Source organism: Taudactylus pleione, unplaced genomic scaffold, assembly GCF_031769625.1.
Source record: "Taudactylus pleione unplaced genomic scaffold, aTauple2 ptg000046l, whole genome shotgun sequence".
Lineage (NCBI taxonomy): Eukaryota > Metazoa > Chordata > Amphibia > Anura > Myobatrachidae > Taudactylus > Taudactylus pleione.
In genome coordinates this window covers 6,720,292-6,746,000 of record NW_028284448.1, presented here as the reverse complement: position 1 = coordinate 6,746,000, position 25,709 = coordinate 6,720,292, and the positions used below count along the sequence as shown (strand labels likewise).

Sequence of the window (25,709 nt, the reverse complement as noted above, 5' to 3'; positions counted from 1 at the left end):
GATATATACAGTCAAATGGTCTAATCAGTGCCATTTCCCTGCATTGGTTATAAGGCACAATGATCTCTATGGCTACATGCATTTTCATATAAGGTTTCTCGTGGACACTTATATGGAACTCCTTGCAAAAAACCAATACATGAGCATGCCCTGGAAGGTATCAGTGTGTTTTCATCAACAAGTAGATCTTACTAACTGCTTTGGGGCTCGTTTACATGTGTAAGTCACTTTTATGACATGCCTCTCAGATGTAGTGGTACACACCCAATCTGTATATGAAGTGCTACAATGTAGCAGCCGCTGATTTTTTTCACACCAAGTTCTGTTGTGTTTCACTATCTGCAACTTTGTACAAATTTAAAACGAATTCCTGGGCATATGTTTACACTAAATAACCACCATCTTCAGAAGAGCTTAAAGAATACCTGAAATACTTTTTCAAAAGTAGGCAAGTATGCATATGGGTGATACTAAATATATGTGGGTATCCTTCGAAACAGGTGTTTTTCGGGGAATATGCTGCAAATATTTAATGATATTTAATGATAAATAGAAAAAAAATCACCTAGTCTCATGTAGTAAATAGCAATATGAAAGATTTAGAGAAAAGCAATATTTTCTAGTCACAAGGCCATAGTAGCTTAGTGACTTGCAAGAAATGTATTCTTTAAGCTCTTCTGAAGATGGTGGTTATTTAGTGTAAACATATGCCCAGGAATTAGTTTTAAATTTGTACAAAGTTGCAGATAGTGAAGCACAACAGAACTTGGTGTGAAAAAAATCAGCGGCTGCTACATTGTAGCACTTCATATACAGATTCAGACTAAGGCCCGTATTCAATTAGTTTCGCGTACGCGATAAAGTTTTGCATGCCGGACTTTTCGCCTACATCGTGTATTTTAGCCGCAGATACTTATCGTGCGTGTACCCGCGATTTGCCGTCTTCAATTCCAAAAGACGTGAAAACGCAACCTGGCGAATGCAAACCAGGCAAAAAGTGCTGTCAGAATTGGAGAAATCAGCCTTACACCCCCTAAAAGATGCACTAACATTAGGGATCAATGTACATGGTCCCGAATAGCCCTAATAAAGCTATTTGGGATACTTAAGTTGTGTCAATTTCTTCTAATTAGCATCTTTGCACTAGTGGTGAAGAATAGCATTAAGCATTTTTTTTGGTTGAAAATAGGTAGTCCAGTCAAATTTGGGGTACATGAAAATGGGTGCAAGCATGGTTTAAAGTAGGGGTGTGCACTGGACACTTTTTGTGTTTTGGTTTTTGATCTGGATCTTTCTTCGTGTTTTGTATCTGGATTGGTTTTGCAAAAACCACCCTTCCGTGTTTTGGGTTCTGGGTTTTGTGTTTTGGATCTGTGGGCCTGATTCAGACCCACTCGCGAGCGGCTGTCCGCTCGCAAGTGGGTCGATGTTCTGGACTGAGCATGCGCACGATGGAGGGAGCTCCGTCGTGCGCATGCGCCAGACGCGACGAGCGAAGGAAAGTCCTTCGCTCGTTGTGTCCGATCAAAGGGGGCGTGCTGTCAATGTTGATTGACAGCACGCCCCCTTTGGTAGGCGTGCCGGGGGCGTGCCTCCCTGACGGGGGCGTTCCCACGGGAACGCCTCCCGTCAAAAGCCGGCCCACTGACATCACTAGTGATGTCAGTGGGAGTGATTTTGGCTCTGATAGAGCCAAAATCACTCCGGAGCTTGCGGTTGAAAACCTCAACCGCAGGCTCCGGCTCGCAATTTCGATGGTCACGATGGTCTCGACCATCGCGGCCATCAAAATGCACGCTCGTATAGCCTGTGGGTGGTGACCCACAGCTATACGAGCGTCCAGAAGGACGCTCCATTTTCATGGAGGCCGGCCCTCATTCAGAGCGTGCGCTCTGCTCAGAGCGTACGGCTCTGAATGAAGGCCCTCAACCGCAGGCTCCGGCTCGCAATTTCGATGGTCGCGATGGTCTCGACCATCGCGGCCATCAAAATGCACGCTCGTATAGCCTGTGGGTGGTGACCCACAGCTATACGAGCGTCCAGAAGGACGCTCCATTTTCATGGAGGCCGGCCCTCATTCAGAGCGTGCGCTCTGCTCAGAGCGTACGGCTCTGAATGAGGGCCTGTATTTTTTTTTTAAAAAATTTGTGGGTTTTTCTGCTCCTATGCTATTATTAACCTCAATAACCTTAATTTCCACTCATTTCCAGTCTATTCTGAACATCTCACACCTCACAATAGTGTTTTTATGTCCAAAAGGTTGCACCGAGGTAGCTGGATGACTATGCTAAGCGACACGAGTGGGCGGCACAAACACGTGGCCCATCTAGGAGTGACAGTGGCAGACAGGATGGCAGTTTCAAAAACTAGGCCCCAAACAGTACATAATGCAAAGAAAAAAAAGAGAATTGTCCTTGGGCCCTCCCACCCACCCTTATGTTGTATAAACAGGACATGCACACTTTAATAAACCAATCATTTCAGCGCCAGGGTCTGCCATACGACTGTGGCTGAAATGATTGGTTTGTTTGGGCCCCCACAAAACAAGCTGGCAATTAATCTGTCCCTAAACAAACTGGCTACACAGAGGCAAGATGTCATCCTCATCCTCCTCATCCACCAATTCCTCACCCTCTTCAGTGTTGTGTACATCCTCTTCATCACAGAGTATTAATTCATCCCCGCTGGAATCCACCACCACAGGTCCCTCTGTACGTTCTGGAGGCTGGTCTCCCTGGAAGAGTTGATAATTCATTTTTATGAACATCATCTTCTCCACATTTTGTGGAAGCAACCTCCTACGCCTTTCGCTGACAAGGTTCCTGGCTGCACTAAACACTCTTTTGGAGTACACACTAGAGGGGGGATAACTCAGGTAAAATAGAGCCAGTTTGTACAGGGGCCTCCAAATTGCCTCTTTTTCCTGCCAGTACAGGTACGGACTGTCTGACATGCCTACTTGGATGCTGTCACCGATGTAATTCTCCACCATTCTGTCAATGGTGACAGTATCATATGCAGTGACAGTAGACATGTCAGAAATTGTTGCCAGGTCCTTCAGCCCGGAACAGATGTCCAAACTTGGTCCTGCCTGCCCTGCATCACCGCCAGCGGGTTGCTTAGGATACTTACGTTTTTTCCTGGCAGCCCCAGTTGCGGGAGAAAATGAAGAAGGAGCTGTTGACGTGTCACGTTCCGCTTCAGCTGACAGTGTTTTCACCAGCAGGCTTGTGTCGGCCGGAAAGAGAGACACCACATAGGTTTTAAACCTAGGATTAAGCATGGTGGCCAAAATGTAGTGGTCTGATTTCAACAGATTGACCACCCTGGAATCCTGGCAAAGTGAATGAAGGGCTTCATCCACAAGTCCCACATGCCGAGCGGAATCGCTCCGTCTTAGCTCTTCCTTCACTTTCTCCAGCTGCTTCTGCAAAAGCCTGATGAGGGGAATGACCTGACTCAAGCTGGCAGTGTCTGAACTGACTTCACATGTGGCAAGTTCGAAGGGCTGGAGAACCTTGCACAACACGGAAATCATTCTCCACTGCGCTTGAGTCAGGTGCATACCCCTCCTTTGCCTATGTCATAGGTGGATGTATAGGCTTGAATGGCCTTTTGCTGCTCTTCCATCCTCTGAAGCATATAGAGGGTTGAGTTCCACCGCGTCACATCCTCTTGCTTCAGGTGATGGCAGGGCAGGTTCAAGAGTGTTTGCTGGTGCTCAAGTCTTCGGCACGCAGTCGCTGAATGGCAAAAGTGGCCAGAAATTTATCAGGCCACCCAAAGCGTCTCCTGCACGCCCCTGTCGCTTTTCAGAAAATGCTGCACCACCAAATTTATTGTGTGAGCAAAACATGGCATGTGCTGGAATTTGCCCAGATGTAATACCCGCACAATATTGGTGGCGTTGTCAGATATCGCAAATCCCCAGGAGAGTCTAAGTAGGGTAAGCCACTGGGCGATGATTTCCCTCAGTTTCTCTAAGAGGTTGTCGGCGGTGTGCCTCATACTGAAACCGGTGATACACAGCGTAGCCTGCCTTGGAACGAGCTGGCGTTTCTGAGATGCTGCTACTGGTGACGCTGCTGTTGTTGCTGCATAAGGTGATGCATCTACCCAGTGGGCTGTCACAGTCATATAGTCCTTAGTCTGCCCTGTTCCACTTGTCCACATGTCCATGGTTAAGTGGACATTGGGTACGGCTGAATTATTTAGGACACTGAGGACGCTTTTTCTGACGTTTCTGTACAGTCTCGGTATCGCCTGCCTAGTGAAGTGAAATCTAGACGGGATTTGGAACCGGGGACACACTACCTCCATCAATTGTCTAAATCCCACTGCACTAATGGCGGATACCGGATGCACGTCTAACACCAACATAGCAGTCAAGGCCTCAGTTATACGTTTTGCTTCAGGATGACTGCTGTCGTACTTCATCCTCCTTGCTAAGGACTGTTGGAGGGTCAGTTGTTTAGTAAAAGTAGTGGTGTTCCTACTTCCTCTCTGGGATGATGAACGACTCCCAGCAGCAACAGCAGCAGCGGCAGCAGTAGGCGTAGCAATGCAGGATCCTCCTGAAGGAATCCCAGATAGGAGAGTCAGTCATGCCAGTGACATGGCCTGCAGGACTACTGCCGATCCTGACTAAGGAGGAAATTGACGAGGAGGGAGTTGACGGTGTGGTTTGTAGGCGCTTGGATACAACAGGACAAAGGGATTTAGGTGTCCCTGGACTGCTTACGGTCTTAGCCAAAGTTTCTGAACTTGACAGTAACGTTTTATGAACGCGCTGCAGGTGACGTATAAGGGAGGATGTTCCTAGGTGGTTAACGTCCCTACCCCTACTTATTTCACCTTTACATATGGTACATATGGAAAGACAGTTGTTGTGTGGATTTGGATAGAAATATTGCCAGACCAATGAGGTGGAATGTTTGGTCTTCTGCCCAGGCATGACCGTGATGGGCTTTTTCATCCCACGGACAACTGTCTCCCCCGGAGCCTGATTTAAACAAACCACATCACCATCAGAATCCTCCTTACCAAGTTCCTCCTCAGCGCCAGCTACACCAGTATCCTCAACCTGTTGTACTTCAACAGTGACATCTTCAATTTGCATATCAGCAAGTGGACTGTGGGTGCTCCTTTCAGCACTTGCAGAGGGCATGCAAATGGTGGAAAGAGCCACCTCTTCCCGTCCAGTGCTGGGAAGGTCAGGCATCGCAACCACCACCACACTTGGACACTCCTGGGGGATTTGTGATATCTTTTTAGAACGCACAGTTCTTCGCTGTGCTTTTGCCAGCTTAACTGGTTTGATTTTTTAGCGGGATGAGGGCTTCCATCGTCATGTGAAGCTGAACCACTAGTCATGAACATAGGGAAAGACCTTAGCCATTCCTTGCCACTCTGTGTCGTAAATGGCATATTGGCAAGTTTACGTTTCTCCTAAGATGATTTAAATGTTTTTTTAAGGTCATTTTCCTGAACTTTGTCATTTGGGATTGTATATGCCCTCTACTATGACATTGGGCATCGGCCTTGGCAGACGACGTTGATGGCATGTTATCATCTATGTCATGACTAGTGGCAGCAGCTTCAGCACTAGAAGGAAGCGGTTCTTGATCTTTCCCTATTTTATTTTTATCGGAGAAAGTTTGGTCCTCCATTTATGTTATATTGATATATACGTGCGGCTAAGGCGCACTTTGTGGGTTACACCACCCTTTAAGAAATGAGCCAGCCAGCTCTTTACTTATGGGACACAGGCGCACGCTTGGCGCTGCTCCTTTGTTGATGCACGTGCAGCTACAGTGCACACAATTCACAAAGACAGAAAAAAAGAAGAATTTTTTATTTTTTGTGGAGTGTACTTTGAGGGTTACAGCACCCTTTAACAGACAGACGCACACTTGGCGCTGCTGCTTTGAGGATGCACATACAGTGCAGACAATTCACAAACACCAACTGGCCCTTTACTTATGACACAGGCGCACGCTTGGCGCTGCTCCTTTGTTGATGCACGTGCAGCCACAGTGCACACAATTCACAAACACAGAAAATATTTTTTATTTTGTTTGGAGTGCACTTTGGGGGTTACACCACCCTTTAACAGACGAGCCAGCCGGCCCTTTACTTATGACACAGGCGCACGCTTGGCACTACTTTGTTGATGCACGTGCGGCTACTGTGCACACAATTCACAAACACAGAAAATATTTTTTTTTATTTTGTTTGGAGTGTACTTTGGGGGTTAAAACACCCTTTAACGGACAAGCCAGCTGGCCCTTTACTTATGGGACACAGGCGCACACTTGGCGCTGCTCCTTTGTTGATGCACGTGCAGCCACAGTGCACACAATTCACAAATACAGAAAATAATTTTTTATTTTGTTTGGAGTGCACTTTGGGGGTTACAGCTCCCTTTAACGGTCAAGCCAGCCAGCCCTTTACTTATGACACAGGCGCACGCTTGGCGTTACTTTGTTGATGCACGTGCGGCTACTGCGCACATAATTCACAAACACAAAAAAAAAAATTTTTTTGGAGTGCACTTTGGGGGAGCACCCCTGATGCACAGATCACCCCCTGGACGACACTACAGCACCCCTCTAGGACTACAGCCTTTATGGGACCCTGCCCAACACAGTCCAGCCAGCCCCTATACTTTGGAGTGGACACAGCCCCTATGACTGCAACTGACTGCACAACACAGCCCAGCCAGCCCCTATGACAGCAGCACAACACAGCCCAGCCAGCCCCTATGGACAACAGCAGCACAACACAGCCCAGTCAGCCCCTATGGACTGAGTGGTCACAGCCCCTATGGACAACAGCAGCACAACACAGCCCAGCCAGCCCTAGCTCCCACCCTCCCTCTTCACTGTCCACAGCCAGAGTGAGAAATGGCACCGCCGCGCGGACCTCTTATAGAATCCAAAACCCGCGAGATCCGGAAGGCGGGATGATGACGTTTTGCCTCGGTTTCAGATCCGAGTCAGGCGGGAAAAGTCGAGCCTGATTCGGATATGACTCGGATCGGGGGGTGCTTGGGGGGGTTCAGATTTCAGAAATCCGAACCCGCTCATCCCTAGTTTAAAGTCGCTAAAGTAAAGTTTAAAAAACGTAAAAATCACACCTGCAATGGTTGGAAGCCTTGCTGCAAAAAGAAAAGTTTACAGAAAACTTTTTTGCCATTTGGGAAAGTTATATTGAAACATTGGGCCTGATTCAGAGCTGAACGCTCTGACCAGAGCGCTCGCTCTGAATCAGGGCCCTCCTACCTTTTTTTGGAGCGTCCTCATGGACGCTCGCATAGCTGTTGGTTACCACCCACAGCTATTGCAAGCGTCCATGATGATGGTCACGATGGTCTTGATCATCGCGACCATCGGGCTTGCGACGGAGACCCTGCGGTAGGGTCTCGCTGCCGCAAGCCCTGGAGTGATTTTGGCTCTATCAGAGCCAAAATCACTACCACTGACATCACTAGTGATGTCAGTGGGGCCGGCTTGAGACGGTAGGCGTTCCTATGGGAACGCCTCCGTCTGGCAGGCACTCCCCCAGCACGCCCACCAAAGGGGGCGTGCTGTCAATCAACATCGACAGCACGTCCCCTGTGGTGCGAGACCCGGAGCGACAGCTTGGCTGTCGCAGTCCGAGTCGTGCGCATTGCGCAGTGGGGCAACATCGACCCGTTTGTAAGCGTCCTTTGCTCGCGAACGGGTCTGAATGACCCCCATTATCCCAACCGTTAAAAGAACAAATAGGGAACTGTTTTAAAAATACGCTATGGTACGAAACACGTATATTTGGTCAATGTATTGGGAGTTATGAGACGGTATTGAGAACCCGGGCTCACATTATCTGTATCTACATTGTTTTGTGTATAATGTTGTGGTGATATGTTGATAATAAACTTTATGGAATACATACGTCAAGGATATTTCATAGTTTTTTTTTTGTATAGACAATGTGTCTGTGCACTATTTGTAATGTTGTGACTATATTTATGATTAATATTCTTCAATAAAGAAACAATCAAAAAAAAAAAAACCTGCACATGAAGCAACACCTGCAATCAAAAAAACACCTCACCCAGACTTGCAGACCCCCAAAAGTAGTTTTAAAGTTTGTACCCCACTTTGCACTTTTTCACCCCCATTTTCAAAGTGCATTTTTAGGGTGTTCCTCACTTTTTTAAGTTATTTTTTACGCAGTTATGCTTTGGGGGGCCGTCCCAAGGGTGCTGAGTGGTTTCCTCCCCTTTGCACCCCAAAATAGAGAATTTGCACTTGTTTTCTCCACCTATTCAGAGGCTAATCTTTTTTGCCTATTACATTGCATTGCGTTTTCGTGTATGCGAAAACTATTTGCAATTGAATACAGAAATAAGTTTCCACATGGTGAAAAGTCACAATCGGTCATACTTTTTTGCAGATTCTGACTTTTCGCAGCTGATTGAAAACGGGCCTAAGTCGCACACAGACATAAAATGTATATCAAATAATCAGTGCAGTCTCGTGAAGCTTTTTTTTGCACCATGTTGCCTCTAAGATGCACATTCGAGCGAAAAAGACACTCGGCGCAAGCCGAGTCACGCGGGACATGAGTGCTGAGAAGGGCTGTTTGGCATGACTGCGGCAATAGTGTATGGGGACACATCTGTATATACAGTATCCTAACTGAAATAGTCTTTGGGCTTTCGATTTGCTGGAGTCCAGGATACCTACTGGAATTATATGATTTCGGCAAAGAGGGGGTGTGGGGGGGGCAACTTTATTTAATAAAGGAGTTTTAGTTACTGAGCGTATTTGCAGTTTTTTACACTTTTCCTTGGCACACTACTAGTCACTATGTGGAGCATGTACGCTAAATCGCTAATAAAAAGGGATGCAAAAATGTAGTGTATATTCATTATATACTGTAGCCTATTGTCAGTCATCTTAGGGCTTTGGATTTGTTGGACACCAGGATGCCAACAGGAATTATGTGTTTATGGACTGGAATTAGGTGACTAATAAAGAAGGGGAAATACAGTCGGGTGTGCGGGGGAGCCTTCATTTAATTTTTATTTACTGAACATGTTGTGCTTTATGGAGGGGGGATGGAGAATTCAATATAATACAAATAAAAAAATAAATAAATAAAGTCGATTTAATGCACAAAGAGGATTTAAAAGATTAGCGAAGTTAAGCAAAAAATAAGTGAACGTACATATTTATGTGTGACACAAGCAATAATCTTAGCGCAAATAGTCCATAGGCAAACAGTCTTTTCAAGTGATTATTGTCTTGAAACCACACAGTGTGCAGCACCCCTCTTTACCCTTCCACAAGGGCAGCATGAGAATTTCTAAAGAACAACAGGGGGCGCAGATAGTGTAGTATTTTAAACATAAAAGCTTTTTATACATATATATGTATTTGAAGTCTGTATTAATGTATGCAAAGATAACGTACACTACTACAGTACGCAAAGACAATGTACACTACTACAGTACGCAAAGACAATGTACACTACTACAGTACGCAAAGATAACGTACACCACTATACTACGCAAAGATAACGTACACTATAACAGTACACAAAGATAACGTACACTACTACAGTACGCAAAGATAACGTACACTACTATAGTACGCAAAGATAACGTGCACTACTACAGTACGCAAAGACAATGTACACTACTACAGTATGCAAAGATAATGTACAAAACTGTAGTACGCAAAGATATCGTACACTACTACAGTACGCAAAGACAACGTACACTACTACAGTACGCAAAGACAATGTACACTACTACAGTACGCAAAGACAACGTACACTACTACAGTACGCAAAGATAACGTACACTACTACAGTACGCAAAAACAACGTACACTACTACAGTACGCAAAGACAACGTACACTACTACAGTACGCAAAGATAACGTACACTACTACAGTATGCAAAGACAATGTACACTACTACAGTACACAAAGATAACGTACACTACTACAGTACGCAAAGACAACGTACACTACTACAGTACGCAAAGACAACGTACACTACTACAGTATGCAAAAACAACGTACACTACTACAGTACGCAAAGATAACGTACACTACTACAGTACACAAAGACAACGTACACTACTACAGTAAACCTTACTGTATCTCATGGCTCCTCTACATTAATTTCCATACTACTGCATAGCATCGTCAGGTATCAACCCCGGCAACAGAGATTAGAGGGATCTTTGGCCAAATTTTAGGTTAGTCAAAGTAGGACACATCTTTATGTCAAACATGCTGAGCAGGTGTCGATGTCACTGTTATATAAACTTTACACTCCATAAATGGGAAGTCCACCAGTAAGAATCATCAACACCTCCTCAGACTACATGAAACAGGCAGAGCGGTAGGCCTTGAGAGAGGAGCATGGCACATGGTCCTCACAGAAGTTGGAAGATCAACCAAATCTCACCTTCAAGAAAAATACTCATTATTTTATTCCCTTTACTTTTTTTTAGTTTTAGGTTGAGTTATTCTTTATGACATTTAGAAGTTACAAAATAAATTGCCATTTCAATGTACCTTTGAGAACAGAAATATGCTGTCGTCCCTCCCCATCTGGATGGTAATTCTTAAAATCAATATCTTCTCCCTCTTTCAGCTCCACCTTGTCATAGCCATACCAGCCAAGGAGCTCATTCATGGTATTTTCAGCAAAATTCTGAAAAATAATAATTGGCCAATTATTTGCGTGATCAGTAATAATCGAAAGAATCAGTCAAACATTCATAACAATGATCTGATCCATGTCATGGACTGACAAGTTTGCCCAGTATTCAGCACATTTTATAAATCTTATAAATCCAGAGTCATTTTAGGAGATGAGTACTTGGGAAGCAGTCATTATCTTGTCTTTTACAATATCGACAATCGTTATATTAACACCACAATGTTGACAGTTATATTGTCATTGTCAACATTTTTGAACTGATACATATCGACACTTTCAGAATGTCAAAATGTTCACAATGTCAACGTGTCAAATATTGACATGTGAAATGTCAACATTCTGCATGGATTGGAGGGTTAGGCTGCGGCAGAGGTAGGGTTAGGGTAAGCTTATGGGCGGGATGTAGAAAGGAGAGACATGTGATCAAACCCCCGAAAATGTGGGTTTGACAGCATTTCTCATATGCACGCCATCTCCTGACAGCGTTACCCTATAGAAGCCTATGGGCTTCTGTCAGGAGAGTGCTGTGAGAGGGATCCAATTGGATCCTTCCCAACACCCCTCGCGATGCGTGCGTCCTTCTGCGCATGCGCAGAAGGATGCCAGAGGGGCTTCTGGGTCTTAGACTCGGAAGTCCCTCATTTCCAAAGGGCAGCTCTTACAGAGAGAACGGTCTTTTGTGCATTCCTGGCATGCATGCAAACAGCGCCGAAATGCATCGCATCCCGAATGTGATGCGTCATGCATCCCGTCCTATGGGAGGGTATGGTTAGAATTAGGCACTAGGGGAATGATTAGGGTTAGCATGCAAGACAAGAGGTTAGGGTTATGCACTAGGTTATGGGTCAGCTATACTCACAGCCGGAACTGTCAGCTGACTGCCAGACCTAGAAGACATCGCTGGAGCCCCCGGACCTGCCGAACCAGGTAAGTCACCACTACTCCACAAGGAATGTGTAGTCAACATTCTAATCGTGTCAACATTTCATCAGTATCAACATGATGAATTTCAATGTGGTCAATGTTGACATGACAAGCATGTCAACATACTGTATGCCGGCATTGTGACCATGTTGACATTCCGATTTCACCATTTTGAATGTCGACAAAATATGCAGAACCGGAGTACTTTTGTAAGTAAATATAACACAAGTAATTCAAAGGTAACACATTCTCTAGAAGCTTTTGAGACTCTATTTAAGTTCTGATAAATGAAATACTTGTATTGCAGTGTGCTATTTATTCAGCTGTTTCCTATCTTTCACCCTTTGGTGTCTATTAATCAAGGGAAATATATCCCCTGTGATAATTAAGGATTGAACTTGCTGCAAGTTTAAACCTTGTATTGGAGGCATTCATCATGCCTCCAATTCTTAATTATCATTTCCAAGAACATGCACCTTTTGCGGAGACAGCTTTTCAGAAAAATGGGACATTTCTGTTGCTTCACTGTCTCTTCACAGCCTGTCTTGAAGCTGTGCATGCAATCTTTCAATCTGGAGGCTATTGTATTGCAGGACATCCAATCTGGTAGCCAATATATTGTGGGACATCTACTCTGGTGGCTAGCATGTGGCAGGACTTCTTAATCTGGTAACTAGTGTATGGCAGGTCTTCCAATTTAGTGTTCAGTGTAATACTGGGTACACACCAGAGCGATGGATTGGTTGTCTGTCCGTCGAGCCAACCAATCCAACGACTTGGTAAGTGTTCTGCACAAATAAATTGTGCATAAAAACTTACCAATCTGCAGCACCAAAAATGCCTGGCCACAGGAACAGGTAGTGACGCCATTTCTCAGCGGTTTCTGCGGCTGGCATATGTGTTGGTTGTTGGGTTGCCCATACACACAGGCAGATGTACCAATATATATGCAAGCTATATCAGCACCTGCCTGGCTGCACAGCTGACGCAATACATCTGTCAACGACGTCCTTCTCAGACATATCAGCTGTACACACGAGCTGATGCACTTAGCGATATATCGTTTGGCAGCTGTACGAATGATATATAACGCAGCCTTTCTCTTTATATACTCACCATAACTCGGTTTCATGGGTTGGAAAAAAGTTTTATGTTTTAAACATTGTGATATAATCAAAGATGGCTGACAAGGTCACTCGTTAGGAGTCTGCAATGTCAATGATTAAGGGACACTGCAGATGCCAACTAGGCCTTGACAGTGAATCTTGGACAGCTTCCATATTGATTTCCCAAAACAGAACAAAACACTGGCTTATAAAATAGAAATGCCTCAGCAATGTGGTGGTCACCATATATAAAAATAGATCTATTACAAGTTATGGAAATCCAGTTTTAAATACACAAAATCTGACATATTACAAAAACGGTGCACGGATTAAACTGCGATATGATGAATATGACAATACAAGCACATTCACTGCTAGCTGTACAGAACCACTCCAGCAAAATCTAAGAATGCTAAAATATTGTTTGTGAAAAAGAATTGTTGCTCTGTGCAGAATCTTATTTTACTAAAGTAATTAAATATTCAGCAATAGGCCTGATTCAGCGGTGACGCTACTGCAGCTGTGACTGCGTGTTTTTGCGCAGTGCAACTGTGAATATATGGTAATGCGGCTGCTGGTGGACTTCCTACTGAGACAATCACTGACTGCTTCTCTGATCTGCCTCAGTGCGTATAAAGTCACACCATCGAAAGCACATCGGTCGCACCATCGACATTAGAGGGGACCTATTGTTGATCAGCATGTCAGTCGGAACATGGCCGCCAGTGCCATGATCCGCCCATGTCTGACTAGCCGCCCTCCTGTCACCTCCCTGGAACGCGCACCAAAATTGTCTCTCTCTGCATCCAAATTCATTTTGCATCTGCCAGTGGTAACCATTGGGACACATGCACAGTGCGACTCAGGGGACTTACACAACATCAGCTGTTTGAAACCGACATCGACACAGCGTGCACATCTGAATCAGGCTCTATATGCTTAACATTATTTCATTAACCTTAACAAGAGCTATTCATATTTACCAAACATATATTTTATCAGAGGCCTCACTAGGGGGTGCGGGCCGCACGAGGTGACACCATCCGAGAAGGTGACACCAATATAGCAGAGCTGCTTTGCTATTTTGGTGTAACAACCGGATGGTGCCACCAAGCAGAGCTGCAGCGGTGATGGATGACGCAAGCATGCGTGCGTCATCCACACTGTGCTAGGAGAGGCCCCCAGCATGATGAGGACGGGGATGCGGCATGCAGTCACACCCCCAAAACAGCACAGATCAAGGGGTGTGGTCTCACAGGCACGAGGTTGTGCGCCAGAGTAGTGCGCAAGGGGTAGGGAGGTGCCGCACCGCATGTCACCTCCCGAGTTTGTGACGCCTTTGTATTTTATATAACACGTAAATAATCCAGAAGCAGTATGTGAAATAATCCTGCAGATCAGAGCACTTCTCAGAGTTTACCATCAAATGTCTACCTACTAAACTGTGGAGAAATGTGTCTAGATGTACGTTAATATATTTCCCCCTGACTTGAAACTACTCAACATGTTTCTTATACAAAATTCTCTGTTTGGAGATTGTCTCTTAACTATATTGGAAACATTAAGTCATATAATCAGGCTGTATTTGAAATTGGTGCTGCCCAAAGCCACAATTAGCAGAAATACAGTACTTCAATCAGTTTACAGTTTAACATTCCCCACGAAATGGTTTATGATGAGATAAACAGGTAGCGCTCCACAACAAGTAAAAACAACAGTTAAAGTGAAAACACATAGGGGTCTAGTTACTAAGCAGTGTTAGGAGACAGAGTGAAAAGTGATAAGAAAGTGATAAGGTGCCAGCCAATCAGCTCCCAACTGTCGTTTTTCAAACACAGCCTGTGAGATGACAGTTGGGAGCTGATTGGCTGGCACCTTATCACTTTCTTATCACTTTTCACTCTGTCTCCTAACACTGCTTAGTAAATAGACCCAATAGGGTTCTATTGATGTACAAAAAATTAAGTGGCTTTCATTAATATATAGTAATTTTGTAGCCATTCAGTAAAACTTACCTTATCAGCAACAACCTTCTATAAACAGCCCCCTGTGCGATCCTTTCATGAATTATTGAGCTGGAGGTACATTTTGGACATACTGCACATTCGCCCCAGCGTCCGCTCACGCAATGGTCCACTGTACGTACAAAGGGGATGGAGTTGGTTCTAAGGATGGGGGGAAGGCTAGGAAGGGTTTGGGTATGCCAGCTGTCAAAATCCAGAGGGTGGGTACGTAAGTATCCTAACCCTCCCCCCTTCTGCCTCTAACCCTAACCCACCCTTCTTAAACCCTAACCCTCCCCACCCCACACCCTAACCCTCCCTCTTTGGTGTCTAAACCTAAATGTCCCCCTAAGTGCCTAATCTTAACCCCACCTAGTGGTGCCTAACCTAACCTCCACCCCCAAAGCCTAACCCTTATCCCCCCCCCCCATGGTGCCCAAACCTAACTCCTCCCCCCAGTGGCTAACTGCTAAGGCACCCACTATACTTACAATCGGGATGGAGGTATCAGGATTCCGCCGTTGGTATCTAATCTGACGTCGGGATTTAGACGCCTATGTTTAGTCCTGGTATACATCGCTAACCATCTCCTGACTGTTCAACACATGTGTGAACTGTCAGGAGCCAGCAGCCAATCAGTGGCCGCTAACTGTAGAGCGGCCGCTAATTGGCTCCGGACAGTTCCCACGTGGGCTGGTCAGTCAGCCAGGAGCCGGTTAGCGGTGTATGTGGTTACACACATACATCACTAATGTAAGTGTATGGTCCAGGCACCGGTTTGTTTTTTTGCCAAGGCCCGGGGATGCTACGGAGACCGAAACCAGGATGGAGGTGAGTATAGGATCTTTTTTCACAGGTACTCCCATTGGATTTTTACATGAAGAAGTGGACCGATCGTCAGGCAGCAGGTAAGTATGTGTGAGTGGGGTAACTAGGTGTATGTAATAAAGTTGTACTTTCTACGATGTGTGTGTTGTGGTTTTTTAACAATTTTTTTTACAGCAGGGGTATGGGTGCCAGCTGCCTACTGGCACTTATAGTTCCACAAGTGCCAAAGGGTAGTTATGCTGGCACCTGTAGTTCCACGGTAAAAAACAACAGTTTCTTACTATTTATACTACTGTTACCCCTGTACTCACAACCCAGGGGTGCAGGGAAGAGCCTTGGGCTTCAGACTAAGCCTGGGGTGCTGGGGAGAGGGCGGACCCTTTTATTGGGGGGGGGGCACACCTCCCCTGAGATCCCTGGCTTGGGCTTACTGGCTTGGGGTGATAATGCTTTGGCTGGGGTGACCTGGTGATAGGGACCCAAGGCTGTGGCATTACACCCCGGCCAGATTGGAGTCCGGTGCTACTTTTAAAAATAGGGGGACCCCTACACAATTTTTTCCCCACTATTTTTAAAACCAGGACAGGCTCAGCAGCCCAGTGCTGGTTCCTAAAATACGGGGTAACCCTGCTTGTTTTTTACCCCGTATTTTTAGGAACCAAGACTGGCTGAGCAGTCCGGGGCTGGTTAAGCCTTTTGGGGGGGGACCATACATAATTTTTTTGATATGTGCAGGCTGCTTGTTCAGGAGAGTTTGGCAGAGAGAAAACACTGCAAACTTGGGTGATTAATCTATATCTAAACTTGCTACTCGGGGGAGATATCTCGATTTGCTTCACCATCGGCCAACTTGGTCACACTCACAGCTAAACTCACTTCTTAGTAAATTTGTGAGTTTCAGAATCATCAAATCACCTGAGTTTCGGCGATGCAAATCAAGTTGAAAAAAAAACAAAACTCGATCAGACTCGATTCTTAGTAAATTTACCACCTAGATGTCCCTGTACTACTGACGTGGATCTAGTGGGCAAACTAAATAATATGCTAGGGAATGTGTTGCAGGTTTGCGAATTGGCTTATGCCAAACCTCAATGTTTATACAGAACTTATAATAGACAAGCTCTTTCAAATGTTGTCAATGAAAACTGCTGTCCATTGAGAATTGCTAATAATTATTGGAAGCGCATGAGTACATTTCTTGGGATGTATTTACACTTAAACTGCTAATGGAAATATAGCATCATATAACCACTGCAGTGCCTTCTGCATTTCATCTGCCATCATGTTTGTGAATATAAGAGGGTAGCATCCAAGGATATATAGGGCCAAATGTAATAGGGTGTCTGTTTTGGTAAATTGCGAGTTTGGTGCTAAACTCGCAATTTTTCACAACTCTCCAATGTAATAGGGTGTCTGTTCACTAAAACTCGCATTTTTCAGAGTTACTAAAACTCTCCATTCTCAAACTCGCATCCAGATGTTTTCACATTGAAAACAATCAACTCGCCCAATGTAATAGAGTGTCTGTTTCAGACTCGCAAAAAAAAGTTTACCAAAAGTCCCCAAATAATAGACCTGCTTCAGGCTAGCGAGTACATCCTGAGCAGGTCAGATTAACACAGAAACATGCACATATCCATGAGATATGTACATGTTTCTGTGTGTACTTATTTTAAATGTTTTTAAATAAAAAAAAAAACGTGCACCCCCTCCCCAAAAGTATAACCAGCCCCGGGCTTTATAAAGCCTGTTCTGGTTCTAAAAATACAGAGGCCAAAATGCGTAGGGGGCCCCTGTATATTAAGAACCAGCACAGGGCTTTGTTGAGCTGGTCCTGGTTCTGGAAAATCAGGGGACAAAACGAGTAGGGGTCCCCTGAAAATTCCAGAACCAGCACCGAACTCCTTCTTAATAAACAGGGGCCCCCTATGCATTTTGGCCCCTGTATTTTTAGAACAAGAACAGCTTTATAAAGCCCGGGGCTGGTTATGTTGTTGGGGAGAGGGTGCACGTTTTTTTTTTTTAACACACACACAGAAGCCATCACGGATCTCACTGATCTGTGATGGCTTCTCTAAAACTCGCACCTTTTAATGCTACTCGCATTAAAAGGTGTCAGTTTACATAGTCCTAAACTCACCTGCACTCGCAAATGCAGTAGCCTCGAGCTGAAAAGTTTGCAGGCTATTGAATTTGCGAGTTTCAGTCCAAACTCGCACTTTCTAAAAGTGCGAGAAAGTGCGAGTTTGTACTGTTACTAAAACAGACTGCCTATTACATTTGGCCCATAAGCTTCTCCGGAAATCCTGAATGGTTAATTCACCTCTCCGAACATTTTTACATGCAAAATTGTGATAAAAAGTAAGTCACCCTCCTAATTCACTCAAAACCTGCACCATGCCAATCAAATTCTACCTGATTCACACAGAAACTACCACTTTTGGTCATAATTCCATCCACTTCCATGTAAACTGTGCCGCTTTTGATGTTGATGAATCAGAACAGTTAATAGCTATTGTTACCTTGTCCCTGCCACCCCAATCTGGACGCCAGACAGAAGAGTTACTTCTTATGAGCCCCCAATAATTAACATTTCATCTTGTCGAGAGCGCCGGCGCAATTCATCATTGCTTCGGTGCGGAGACAACTGATCCGAAAATCAGCTGTCTAACGAAAGCAGTGAGACAAGTGTGCATTCATGACCTACAGGTTACACATTCGCACAAGAGCCCCGATGTTCGATGGAAGAAGCTGGATAGAGGCGGAGGTATCCTAAAGGTCCCTCTTCGCAACCCAGACATCCTTCCCGGAGGGAAGCAAACGCCATCTGAAGATGGCGAATGCTCCCACAGACAAGCTCCGAAAGTATTGTATTTTCGGAGCTTGATGAATTTTGCTCCATACTAGTGTATGGGGCAGACTTGCCTACCCTCCTGATTCGGCCGGGAGCCTCCCGAAAATCAGGTGCCGCTCCCGGCCTCCCCGGAAAAGCAGGCAAGCCTACCCCCCCACCCGCAGCTACAACACAAACCCACGCAGTGGGGGTGGTTGATGATGCGATTCACACTGACTATGTCCCCCGCTCCACCCCAAAATGCCTGGTAATATGTCCTGTCATGCCCCCTGCTATGCTGACCTGGCTGCTCCCTCCAAGAGGGCGGAGAGCGGATATTCCAGTGGTCAGAATGCCGGCACCGGAAGCCCGATACCTGTCAGAATCCTGGCACCGGCATCCCGAAGGTAAGTAGCGGGGTTAGGGGGAGGGCTAGAATTAGGGTTAGGGTAAGGCACTAGGGGGAGGGTTAGAGTTGGGCACTAAGGAGGGTGGGTTAGGTTTAGGGTGCGGGGAGGGGGAGGTTAGGTTTAGGCACCAGGGAAGAGGTTAGGTTTAGGCACCAGGTAGGAAGGGGTAGGGAGAGGGTTAGGATTCTGACCGACAGGTGTCGGTATCCTAAGCCTGTCTCAATTCTGACCGCTGGGATCCCGAGAGCTGGCATCCCGTACCCAACCAATTTATTTTACTGGTCTACAGCAGAAGGCTAAACTTTTTTTTTCTTAACATCTTCTTAAGTTTTTGATTTCTCAAACTGTACAAAGTAACAGAAACATCTTAACAAGTGAATTAGAGTAAGGCTAAAGCTGGTGTACACACTATGCGATTCATCATACGATATATATTGTTCTGGATCGAAACAATATAACATACAGATCGCACAGTGTGTATGCCTGATCCATCATATGCACAGCAGATGGGATGATACAACGAACGACACAATGCTGTTACATGCAACAATACATTGCACCAGATAGTATAGTGTGTATGGAGCACGTGATGTATTGTTACATCGCGTCATTCAGAGTCTGACTGGCCCACAGGGGTACAGGGGAAAAACCCCGGAGGTCCCTACTGCCTGAAGACCCCAACACTTGCTCTAAATCATACTGTGCACTTGAATTATACATTGTTACTCTATTAGAGGGTTAGTTAAATGGTTTCTAATGTCTGTCCAAGCCTCTGTAGGGCTGACCTCATCCCCTGTGGTAACCGACCACACCCCAACGCATGGACCCCTACCACTGCATTCCACTGTTGGGCCCTTCATGCTCCAGTCCAACACTGGCGTCATTCCGTCGCTGAGTAAACAAATCGTATAATGTGTAACCATTTTTTTTTAATTATTAGAATATTTACAAATATTGCAAGAATTGCATTTAAATATAATCTAACTGGCCAAATAGAGCTGAGATTCAAGTTTAGAATTCATCCTAGTGCCGAATAAGAGTCAGATCTGCACTTGGGGGGCAGATTCAAACAGCGTAAATGTTCCATTGGAACCTTGCAATTATGCTTCATGTCTTATCCAGGAAGGAGAGCCACACCAAGGGGCAAGAAAATAACAGTTGGAAACTCACGCTTAATTGGATCTGATATCTTGACATAGCGATAGCAAAAGAAGGATTGCGTGTACCGCCACTGTCCTTGATAAATAAGATTACCTATAATTTCCATGAGAAAGCTACTGTATTGCAGAGAAACTCTGCAAATCTCTTCATGATACTTCCACAATAGAATGTCAGTAGCCTTTGGTGGATTAGGGGAAGCCCTATCTTCAGTGAAAACTAATATTTGTGTGGGATATAGGGATTTTCTCTGGTGACTAAATAGATCCTGGTGTCCTAATGATATCAGGTGTGCCTATAGTTGTCTGTAATAGAGACGGGAACATTTGCTGAAATCCAAAACTGTTTAACAGAGTTTTCGGGGTATATTTATTAAAGCTCTACTCTGATCTATTTTAAATCAATCTAAATTGATGTTATGTCACACATTTACTACCAGACAATTTTTGTTTTATTCTTTTTATGTGTTAGCAAATGTGTGTTTTAGCTCTAGAAACACAAAATTGATTTATATTGATTTAAAATCGATCAAAATTAATTAAAATCGACCTTTAGTAAATATACCCCCTAGTGTTTAGGGTAAGACTGTACTAGGTATCTACCTTCCTGTACCCTTTATGAAATTGTAATTTTGGGGTTTGGTGGACTAATAAGTCATTGTAGGTGGCAGCGAATAAGATGAGAAAGAAGAGAATGTAAGACAACGAGAAGAATGAACATTTCAAAATGAGCAGACTATTAGCAGTCCATAGTTCTTCTATGGAGTTCTATGCAAGAGCTTCCATACTGCCTTTTGAAGTGATATGGATTTACTGAGTCTCCAGCAGAAAAATTTATTCTGCTAAGCAGCTCTTGGATGTATGTAACAAGGAGAAACAGTCTATGCAGACATTTTCATAAAGTTGCAATAACGAGTCATTGGTCTACAGCTGGTCTGCTCATCCACCTCACAAACCCAACACCATCAGAGTGAACTGATTGGCACAAACAGATTTTTTATCTACTGTGTTCACTCCATGACAGTATCATAATTTTGGGTAGGTGGCGTGTTACAGATATATTTTGTTTTGCAGATTATGCTTTCTCTTTTGATGAAGGCAATATGTGGTAAGGCAAAAAAATAATAAAGTTTGAAGACCCAGTGATAGGTCTGCTTTAACTTCAAAATTCAATACAATAAGAGCAGAGTAAAGGTGCGTACACACGGGACGATTATTTCAACGATTGGTCGTATACGATATTGTTCAGTCGTTCAAAAAATGTCCAGTTTCGGAGCCAAAACGATGAAGGCCAACTACCAATGCGCACTCCCGTTTGTAGTTGGCAGTTATCGTTCATCGCCCATTCTGACTGTCCTACATGACGATTTCAGCCAAGCACAGCCATCATCGTTGATGAAATCGTTGACAAAATCGTTCATTTCATTACACAAAATCGTTCTATTTTTCAGGGGATAATCTGAAGAGAAATCGTTAACGAAACTCGTTGGATACACAAATCGTTATGGTGACTACACACTTGGCGATGTGCTCACGATCCGACATTGTGTCCTTGAACTCTCCCCAGCAGCTCCCCGGCAGTCGTGGGCACGATTTGGTGTTAAAAACTGTCCAATGTGACAAACGATCTATCGTGCCTCCTAACTATTCCAGTGCATCGTGACTGAGATTGTCAGATCTTGAATACAGCATGGCAGATCTGAAGATGCGATGTACAACCTGCGGGGACGCACATTGGCATCGTGATTGCGAGTGGACACTCACGATTAGGGCATATTTTACACGATTTGTCGTCACGATGCGTCGGAATCGAGCAAATCGTGTAAAATATCGCTAAGCGTGTAGTAGGCACCTTCAGAATTGCCTCCAATATAGGTGGAATTCAGTTAGCCATGGGGATTACCCCGCAACTAATTGCCAGTGAAAATCCGTGCGGCGTGAGGAAAGGCTATTTAATTAAATTGCCTTTTTCCCACGCCAAAATATTGTGACTCTATGACTCAGTGGGTTTTTTCCCACGCGTGAACCGTATTTTTTATGAGGACTTTACCTCGTAGCTCCATGAGCTGCGAGGTTCGGCCCAACTGCAGGGACTCGCGCGTGGGGTAATGCCCGCTAACTGAATACCTCCAGCGCAGAAATTAACCGCAATACCCTCCATAGAACAAGATAACAAAATCAAAAATCTGAAACAATAAAAATTAAATGTTTACTATACATAAATGAATTATAAAAATTGGGATATATAAAAATTCTTTTTTGTGGCATTATAAAAACTACACAACATGGGCTAAATTATTGCTGTTAAACACTGAATGCATAACTTGTTAGGAGCACATTATAAATAATCCATAAATTGTTTACTTCCTTTAATATTACAGCAAATGTAGCTGTGCTTTCGAAAAGAGCATTCTTAATTCATGAAAACAAGATTAATTAAAGTGCAGATTAGCATGGTTTATTGCACAGGGCGTTTTGTTTACTTTTCACAACTCCTTAAATACTTGTGTACTGCTTTCAGTTATACACACACATACACTAGGTTTTGCATAGAACAAAAATCTTGGCATTAGTATGATTCTTCTTCACTGATCATTATGTATCACTGTACACAGAGCACTTTAAAAATTCCTATCATCTAGGACAAGTAAGGGACATGTTCCTAGAGTATGTGACAGAAAGATGAAAGCTTATGTAGTGTAGAGTCATATACATATAGTTATGAATAAGCAAAAATAATACCATATTGCGTTACACCCGTGGTGGCTTTTTCTGCTTTAACATTTATTTATGTATCTACCTCTTTCAATTACAATTAATAACAATATTCTTACTATGATAAGGTAAATGCTTTTTCAAAAACGTACAATTATATAAGGATAAACAAATAGTAGGTATACGTTGTAAATAAAACCACAGGATAGCACCAAATTAGATCAGTTGTTAAAATATATTAATTATTAAATAACTCCAAAATAAAAAAAATATACTTTATGTTTTATACCTCAGTGGCCATGACAGCACTGCTATACAATAAAAGAGAAACTATAAGAAGACTTAGCCGCTGGATCAGAGCTAAAAATTAGACCCTGACATTTCCTGGTGTCACACATTAATGGAATAAGTATTCTTCCCACAGAGACCAAATTTCAGTATTAGTCAGTAGAAGATTCATTTTAATCACAGACATATGCCCAAATGAAGAAATACTATATCTGTTCCAGAAGTTAAGGTTTCTGTACAAGTTAGGAACTATGGAGAGGTAATTATATGTATACAGGTCAGTTTGATTCTTTGACAAATTTATAACCAAGTATTCTAGTGCATTCTTCTGCTATCTGAAAGAAAAGTGGGATTTCAAAGACATAGGTATCTGTTCATCATCCCATAATTTCTACAAAAGTAGTTTAAAATTTAAAATGTACCCTACTTTTGTAAAAATTAAAGTTCAGGACCATTCATTAAGTATATAAAGCAGGGGTGGGGAACCTTTTTTCTGCCGAGGGCCATTTTGATATATATATAATTATTTGCGGGCCCGGTGCAGGCCACGCCGCCTCCGTGTGACGTGACACGGGGCAGAGCCACAATTGCCGGTCATTACAGGAATGCCCGGAGCATCCTGAGGGGAGCTGTAAGGGCAGCGGTGTGACTGTCTGAAGCATCCTAAGGACGCTCCAGGCGGCATTGCTGCATAAATTCTGGCTGCAGAGTGATATTCTAGGCACCCTGCTAGCCAGATGGGGCTAGCAGAAAAAACCTCAGAGGGCCAGACCAGATGATTCCAAGGGCCTTATACGGCCCCCGGGCCCGAGGTTCCCCATCCCTGATGTAAAGCAAGAGACATCACCTATATCTCCTGGTTACAATTCTCCCCTGATAATTTCTACAGTCCCCACACTTTAGTATGGGGACATAGAAATTATGTAATTCATCAAGTTCTGAAAACTTGTGACTGTTACAGCAGGGCCGCAACTAGGGGGGGGCTAGAGGTGCATGTGCACCGAGTGCCGGAATGCAGGGGATGAAAAAAGGCTGACTCAGCCCCTGCACAACCCGTGCAGTCTTGTAGTGCGCAGTGACTTGGGGGCTGCAGATTCCATGCGGACGGCTTTGTCTGCATGGGCTCTGCTGAAAACGGCCATCCAAACATGGCCGCCACCAAGGAGAAGACAGTTGCTAGAGGTCCTACTGGACCTCTAGTGTCTGTTAGGCTAGCGCAATGCACATAGCATTCCCGGAAGTGCGGGAACACTGGCGCTGCCGGGAGAAGATGCAGAAAGCTGCATCTTCTCCTGTGAAACCCCCTGGCAATGAGCATAAACCCCAGTGCAACGAGTATGAAACCCCCTGGCAATGAGCATAAACCCCATGGCAATGAGCATGAAACCCCCTGGCACTGAGCATAAATCCCATGGCAACGAGCATGAAACCCCTTGGCAACAAGCATGAAACCCCTGGCAATGAGCATAAACCCCATGGCAACGAGCATGAAACCCCTGGCAATGAGCATGAAACCACCTGGCAATGAGCATGAAACCCCCTGGCTACTAGCATGAAACCCCCTGACAACGAGCATAAAACCCCCTGGCAACGAGTATGAAACCCCCTGGCAACGAGCATGAAACCTCCTGGCAATGAGCACGAAACCACTGGCAACGAGCATGGAACCCCTGGTAATGAGCATAAAACCACTGACAACGAGCATGAAACCCCCTGGCAATGAGCATGAAACCTCCTGGCAACGAGCATGAAACCACTGGCAACGAGCATGAAACCCCCTGGCAATGAGCATGAAACCCCCTGGCAACTAGCATGAAACTCCTTGACAATGAGCATGAAACCCCCTGGCAACGTGTATGAAACCCCCCTGGCAACAAGCATGAAACCCCTTGACAACGAGCATGAAACCCCTTGACAACAAGCATGAAACCCACTGGCAACTAGTATGAAACCCCATGGCAATGAGCATAAAACCCCCGACAACGAGGTAATGAGCATAAAACCACTGACAACAAGCAGGTAATTTTAAAGTAATTAGAAGCCTTACTGTGGGGCATAAAATGGTGTCGGGCAAATATGTAAGTGGCACTTTGGTAATAGGCATTATAGTGTGTGCCATAATGTGTAAGGGGCATTATGGTGTGTGGAATAATGTAAGACACTATACCAGGGATGTCTGACTAGTGCACTGCCTTATGGAGAAGCAAGGACAAAATCCAGGTAACGGAAGGGAGGGGGCACAAAATTACTGCCTTGCAGCGGGTGACAGATATCCTAGTTTCGGCCCTGGTTACAGACAACGCCGAGGTAAGCGAGGAGGATGTCAAGGACAGACGCATTGTGAAGAAATCCTTATGGACACCTCGGCTGGCTATAGGAGGAAAAGTATAAAAATTCCGAAAAGCTGACTCCGCAAAAAAAAACAGTTTTTCAGAAGTGATACTTTTGTGAATGAGGCATGATGAATACCTCCCAAAGATTTTTTAAACTTGCGAGTTTAAAACATAATTATCAATAGTGATAATTATGTAATGATAAATAGGTACCGTAGTTTATTTTTAACATGCAAACAGATTAGGCTGCTGAAACCAAAGGCAATCCATATGTAAGACACCAGCATAGCCAAAGAGAACAGAATCTCTGCAAAATTTTCCTGACAAATTAAATCAATTGGTGTTTGTAGAGATTTAAATATGTGAGTCGAGAATTACAAACAGAT

The 25,709-nt window shown here is 44.3% G+C and overlaps 1 protein-coding gene across 2 annotated transcripts in view; it reads right to left on the bottom strand.

Moving 5' to 3' along the window:
- The window catches only part of SOBP (sine oculis binding protein homolog), a 212,192-nt gene that overhangs the window by 162,072 nt on the left and 24,411 nt on the right, over positions 1 to 25,709 (bottom strand). For both annotated transcript variants that reach the window (XM_088460445.1, XM_088460446.1), the window contains exon 2: positions 10,579 to 10,717. In XM_088460445.1, coding sequence (XP_088316571.1) covers positions 10,579 to 10,717 — 139 coding nt within the window. The remainder of the gene's footprint in view (positions 1 to 10,578; positions 10,718 to 25,709) is intronic.